Below are 6,919 nucleotides of genomic sequence, written 5' to 3' on the forward strand. Positions count from 1 at the left end.
CAAACACAAGCTGCTCTGAAAAGCCATCTCGTAGTCATTCAGCAAATTCCCTCTCTTGCGATCCAACACAAACCTGACTTTCCCAATCTCCTTGAATATTGAAACCCCCATTACAATTATGTCAATATCCTTACTACATGCCTTTTCCAGTTCCCTTTGCAATCTCAACCCCACATCTTGGCTATTACTTGGAGGCCTATGATTCCCATTATCATGTTTTTTTTTAAACACTTGTAGTTTCTTAACTCCAACCACAAAGATTTTACATTCTCTGACACGTCACATTCTATTCTGACCCTATTATCGGAAACCTGACATTTTCATTCTGTAAAATTTGAATGTGCTGAACTCAGAGATAGGGTTCAGTGCCATCATCTTGCATTCTTTCACTGGAGCTACAGTAAGAGGTCAGAATGAATGCGGCATGCAAACAGGTATTCAGGATCACGTTTCAAACCATGAAAAGGAAGTTCAATTCATTGCTGTGGATTAAACAAGAGGTATTGTGAACTTATTCACATCATTACAAAAGGTCTGAAAAAAAAAATTACCATCCTTAACCCATAAATGAACTAGAAAATGCAGAGACAAGACTATTTTCATCCACTGACGTTTTATTTTAAAACAAAAAGCAAGGTAGGTGCTACTTCCGAAGATGTGCACACAAACAACGTTAATGACACTGGTTGCAATAAAATACACATTTGTTAATACTGGGAAGGAAATGCTTTAAATTACAAGTTTGTAACTTGTTATTTTCCAGCCAACTGTTCATAGAGTTTAGGTACATAGTTATCCCATTCAGCCTGGTAACAACTCCCAGCTATAGGTGAACCCAAATTATACTTTTTACGGAAATCAGCAGTTTTGAATTTTCCACGTTTATCACCTGACCGGTTGGTCAATCGCGGCTCATCACACTGCAGAGGTTTGGACTGTTCATAAACCAGCCAGACGTAGCGGTGAAGGCCTGAAATAAAGTTGGAAAAGTTAATTAAAATCTAAGCCCTACCAAAATATTAGCACAGTTAAGTAAGTTTTTTTAAAAAAAAACTGATATTAATTAATCAGTTCACTTCAAAAATCGCAGCAGCACCTAGATCACATAATTATGTTAGTAGGGTAACTGGAAACTGAAGAAAAATTTTCTCCATTTAATTCAGCAATTAAAGAGTCTAGCTGAACAGCTGGCCGGACTATTCCATCAGGCTTTAGACTGAGCTGAATTACTTCATTAAAAATTATTGTGGATGCAGCGGGCTGAGGCCACATTATGGAAGCTTCAAGTTCTTAATGTACAATATATTTGTTGTAGTGACAGTACCCAGCGAAACCATAAGCCACTGGACTTTTTCCTCCCTGCCTTCGAGCATTTTGAAATTAGAACCAACTAATGTTCCTGCCTTTACTGATACATCAATCATAGTCCCAACTCAACATTAAAGATTGCCTGGTGGACTTGATCATTTCAAATGGCCATTGTTTACATTCATTCCATCTTGATGCTTAAATCCCAGCACAAGTTAGTCATTTAGTCCGCCTCAAACATTTTTAATTGCCATTAAAAAAAGGAAACAAATGTCTACTAACCCTATAGGCAATTTCCACCAAGTTTGCAGGATCACCACTTTCTACATAAGACCATTTACCTCTCATCTTTTGCTCATCGCTTTGAATTTGTATCCCATTACTAACAAACCTCCTAAACTACGGATTCCTCAGTACAAGGTCAGAGCTAAAATCCTTCAATGAAGAACCCTTTCATTTCTGCACGTCCTGGAATGTTTATATCATCTTGAAGTGTGATGCCAGGAATTAAACCCAAGATTACATTAATAGCCTAAACAGCATTTTTATAAAAGATTCAAAATATCTCCACTGGCCACTTTATTAGATACACCAGCTTGTTAATGCAAACATCCATTTGGCCAATCATGTGGCAGCAAATCCATGTAAAAAAAAGCAAGCAGACATGATTGAGATTCAGTTGTTCAAACCAAACATCAGAATGGGAAAGAAATGCGATCCAAGAGTCTTTGATTGTTGGTGCCAGAAGGGGTGGTTTGACTATCTCAAACAGCTGATCTCCTGGGACCTACATGCACAACAGTCTCTAGAGTTTATAAAGAATGGTGGAAAAAATAAGAAATATCCAGTGAGCGGTTGTTCAGTGGGCAAAAACACCTTGTTAATGAGAGGTCAGAGGAGAATGACCAGATTGGTCTAGCTGACAGTAAGGTGACAGTAATTCAAATAACCATGTTTTCAACTGTGGTGTGTAAACGTACATCATTGCAAAAGCTCTGGAAACTTAAATTACCGTGGGGAACGCAAGCTACTAGTCTACATATTAGCATTGCTTTCTTATATTTGGCAAATTGTAGGAGAGAGAAAGAGGAAAAAATGAAAAATGTTAAAGGGCAGAGAAGACATGATCCAAAACATGTATCTGGGAGTTAAAGTGGGCTACGATTCCACTAAAAAATTTAGAAAGTTTGTCCAGGGTATGTAGAGGAACAAATCAAGATGAACAGTGATCAAATTTTTAATTCTCAAATTTTGATGGTAAGTTGTATCAGAATTTTCCAGGCAAAGCATGGATAGCTTATTTTTCGTCCAGATTAAAAAAAAAACATGAAAATCAGTGTTGTATCACAGCCTGAAGTGAAATGCATCATATTTCAGGACTGCGTCATGTGTGGCACTGCAATGGATGTATTAGAATGGATGCACAATTGAGAGAATTTGGATTTACATTTCTCACAAAACCTGAAAAGATTGAACACCTGTAACCAAAATTACTAAACTTTTGAGTAATGACTCAGTTTGTACTAATAATCTGACTTACCAGTTCCTTGAGGAGGGCCAGAGCCAACATAGTCAGAAAGAATCTCTCCACTTTTAATATCGTTTCCTTTCATGTTAATTACAGCAAAATGATGCCATTCCCTAATAAACAAAGAATAAACATTAATTCTTGGGCAATGCCCTGCATCATCACGTTTAGAAATTAACTAAGAAAACAGTGTAAATGGAAACTCTGGACATAGTTTTGAACAATGATCCAATGAACAATGAAGTTTAGAAAAGGGAAGAGCAAGGTCACAAATCTGACATTCTTTTTAAGAAATCGGACAGATAAAGATGACCAAATGATCTCATTCTTGAGAAGTTGGCTTGTGAAGATGGAAAGTATCCTATTTCAGTGACCTACTTCATGGAAACACAGAGCATTACAATTAGCTAATCAAAAGTATGGCCTATATATTCACAAATAGAAACATGGAAGCAGTTCTTACTACTCCAGTATTAGGCTGTACTGGACAAATTTTGGAAGGCTCATGGAAGCACAGAGCCCAATGAGCAGAACATACAGTTACTATCCTACACAATAAACCCATCAGTAATGCAAACCAAACATACTCCCTCCCAAAAAAACCTGTTACTTTTCCAATCCATAAATTTCAACATATTATTTGTAACATTCTTCCAGTAACTGTTTATTTTTGCTTTCTGTATTTCACAGTGAATGTTACAAACTTCGATATCAGCTAAGACATTTATAACTACTTAAAAATAAACAGGACTAACTTGTGAAAACTACTTAAATTCATGAATTTATGTCATTCCAAATTTATTTACAGAAATAGAGATAGTAATATTCTTTAGGCTTTACTTAATTACACCTCATCTATTAGCTATGGCCAATGGTGCAATACAAAAGGAGTTGCAGCATTTTCAGATTCATAAATACTTTGTCTTCAAGACACTCAGCAGGACAAAGTAATTTAGAACACTGGATTATTCACTGAAGTATGTTCAAAATATATACAGTGAATTGGGCCATCGGTTAGTCAGGGTAGCCATCTATTTAAGACATCTCTTCGAGAACAAAAACTAATTGAAAAAAATAGCCAGGATTCCCTTCATTTATTTGGGACACTAGGTCACTTAATTGAGATAGGAGACTGTTGTGGAATAGTTTCTAACTAGCATCATTCGCGTGCACTTCCGCAGCCATAAGACAGCACCATGTTTGGAGTGACAGTTTTAAAGTAGCATCAGTTGAGCATGTTTATGTTCAAAAAGCAGTCATGGTTGTCACTGATAGTTGGTGAAAAATAAGCAGCAAGGCAATTCAGAAATGGTCTGCTCACTGCAGTTTCAAGTATTCAGGCTTTGGGATGCCTGAAATAGCCAGGAGTGAAAATGAAACAATTTCACTGCTTCAACAAGTTGGGACCTACGAAAAATTAAGGTATCAACAATCATCTTGAATGTTACAATTAAAAGGATTTGGAGGATGCAATTGTCAAAAGCATTAAAGGCAGTCCTTTACATGCACTAGACATTAGGACTGATTTTGTTTATTTACAGTCAATCAACAGAACATGGCAGCATACGCTGGATGAATTCCTCAGCTGATAATTATTAAGAACTAATGCAGTTTTATGGTGCTGTAGCAGCATTGGGAATGTTCCAATTTGTTCTGTAATTCATTTAGATATACAACTTATTACTCAGTTTAATAGTAGTTTGTCATTGTTATACCCTGGCTAATTCCAAGAAACTTTAGCTAACTGGGCAGCCGCTAAATTGGACCAAAATACATTGGTCCCGATGTATCACATTTAAACAGAACCCACTGTATACAACTCCATCCCTTTCCTACAAGAAATACCAAAGGCATGTCCTTTCAGAATTTAAATTAGAGTTTAATGTGCAAAATCAAGTTAAATAGGTACAGTAACTTGGCTATTGAAAATGAGAGACTAGATACCCACTTAAAAAAGGTTACAATTCATTGAATAAAAAAGGAACAGTGAAAGCAAAGATGTGGGTTGAAGTTATTTAGGTGGGTTAAGATTGTTTTTTTGTGCATATAACTTTACAACTGAAGGTCTTTTCTGCCTTTTAAAGCCACCTAATTATGCACATTTGCATACCTCTTCCTTCAGAGAAGCCCATTAATTGACAATAAATAAATACAAGAATTTCCAGCTGGGTCTAAGCAGCAAAAATGACACTATTACATTTCTGTAAACAGGAAAATGGTCTTCAAGGCTGGATAACATGTTGGCAGATAAAGTTAAGAATCAGGGAATGCAGGATATTCTCAATTCTCCTTTATATCCATTTAAGCCTGTTCTGTCATTCAATGAGATCACAACTAATATGCAAACAATTTGTTTTATTAGTTATTTAAATTAACCCAGTTTGTCAGTGACCATTTACGGAATCATGTTCCAAACTTGCCATGATTATAAAATGATTCCTCCTGACTACATTTTAGACTGCAACTCTGTCTCAGCCTCCCTGGCAGCTAACCTTTAGGAAAGGATAAATATATTATTTTTAAGTGTCATATTTTGTTAATTTACTTTAAATTTTCTCTTACCTGAAATTATTTCACCCTCAGCCTGTTCCTTTTAATAATTAAAAAAAACAGGAACGATCTCTTCAATACCAACCTAAATTTTGGTGTATTCCTGCTTGGAGCATCTGGGTCAGTTAGAATCAGCGTGTAGAGCTTGTCTGGACTGCAACCAGGCCAGTTAATGCTGACAGGACACTTCTGCACCTGCACACACAAGACAAATGGCAGCATTGACATAACGCCCGGAGCCAACGTTCTGGAGAACAGGACAATACGAGTCCAAGCTCAAGTCAATTGGTGGTGGCAGTGGTGATGGTGGGAGGAGGCAAAAATCAGAGGAATTAACAGAAGGGGAACTAGGGACGTGCCTGGATTTGGGCACTGCCAATTCGTGTGTTGCTGGGGGCAAACAAAAAATTAAAAACCCAGAATGGAGACAGTGGGCAGGGCCTCCTCTGAGGCATGTATGGAAGAGCATGCACACACCCAGGGCATGATACATTAGTTATGGACTATTTAATTACCATGCAGCAGAATCTGATCTTTACTTTGCTTCCCCTTATTTTGACTGCACTGATTTGGTATTAATAGTATGCGCCTTATAATACGATGAAGTGGTTCCAGGGCAGTGGACGCACCTCGAAAAAGAAGACGTCCCAAGAGGTGAAAACGTCAAACGAACGCCAAGGAAGGTCTGCGACTTTGCAGAGTTAATTTTCCTTCGCGCAGATGCCAAATGCTAGTTTGTTTTAAATTTTAACAGATAAGGTTACTTTTAATATAAATTAATATTGCATCCTACTTTTTACCGTCACTCTAGCAGTGATCGTTAAACACATTTAGAGACCGACCCCTCCCTTCCCCACCCCCACCGAACACAAGCGCTGCAGCAAAAGAGACGCCGCTGTAATTACAGCCGCAGCGGACAGCATGTTTGCCCTCCAAATGTTATTAACCACTGAGCAGTTAGCAAGTCCAAGCGAGGGGCTGTGACCCAGCAGCGTGCATTTGCAGCCGCCCCACCCCACCCCCGGGCCGGGGGGCTCGCCGTACCTGGGTCGGGGTCAGCACTTTGCCCAGCGTATCGATGTCCACGCTGTCATATTTGACGGCGAGGGGCTGCGCCGGCTTCTCATCCACTTCGTTCAGGGCCAGGGGCCCGCTCCATTGCTGCAGATCCATCGGCATGTTTCCCTGCGCCTCCGCTGTCACTCGCCCGCTGGCAATTCAGCATATGCGGCAGTCCCGCACTCAGCGGCGTTTCAAATAGCGGTCGGCACTCCGACTTAAAGGTGCATTACCGCCACCTACTCGACCGGAGTGTGGTGTCGAGAGTCGGGAAATAAAACCCCGACTAGCTCTTTACCAACTAAATTACCCCCAAAGCCCGATAGATTTTAAATAATGAAAAACTTTATTGTGAATTAAATTACAGTCACTTCCCTAACTTAGTAAAGTTTTAAAAATGAAAACTGTCAACCCCCCAAAGCTAGTAGTGCAGCCTGCATTTGTTTTCTTTCAACCTTGTTATGCTTCACATTA

General features: G+C 38.8%; 1 protein-coding gene across 1 annotated transcript; it reads right to left on the reverse strand.

The window, feature by feature from the left end:
* Window positions 1-602: 602 nt before the first annotated feature.
* LOC134338644 (phosphatidylethanolamine-binding protein 1-like) lies at window positions 603-6,648 on the reverse strand. Its single transcript, XM_063034650.1, has 4 exons — window positions 6,431-6,648; window positions 5,472-5,581; window positions 2,849-2,949; window positions 603-970 (listed from the first exon to the last, which is right to left on the reverse strand). Exons 1-4 carry the CDS (start codon window positions 6,563-6,565, stop codon window positions 753-755), a joined length of 564 nt encoding a protein of 187 aa, XP_062890720.1. The 5' UTR covers window positions 6,566-6,648; the 3' UTR covers window positions 603-752.
* Between the last annotated feature and the right edge of the window lie 271 nt (window positions 6,649-6,919).

This window comes from Mobula hypostoma, chromosome 27 (assembly GCF_963921235.1).
Source record: "Mobula hypostoma chromosome 27, sMobHyp1.1, whole genome shotgun sequence".
Lineage (NCBI taxonomy): Eukaryota > Metazoa > Chordata > Chondrichthyes > Myliobatiformes > Myliobatidae > Mobula > Mobula hypostoma.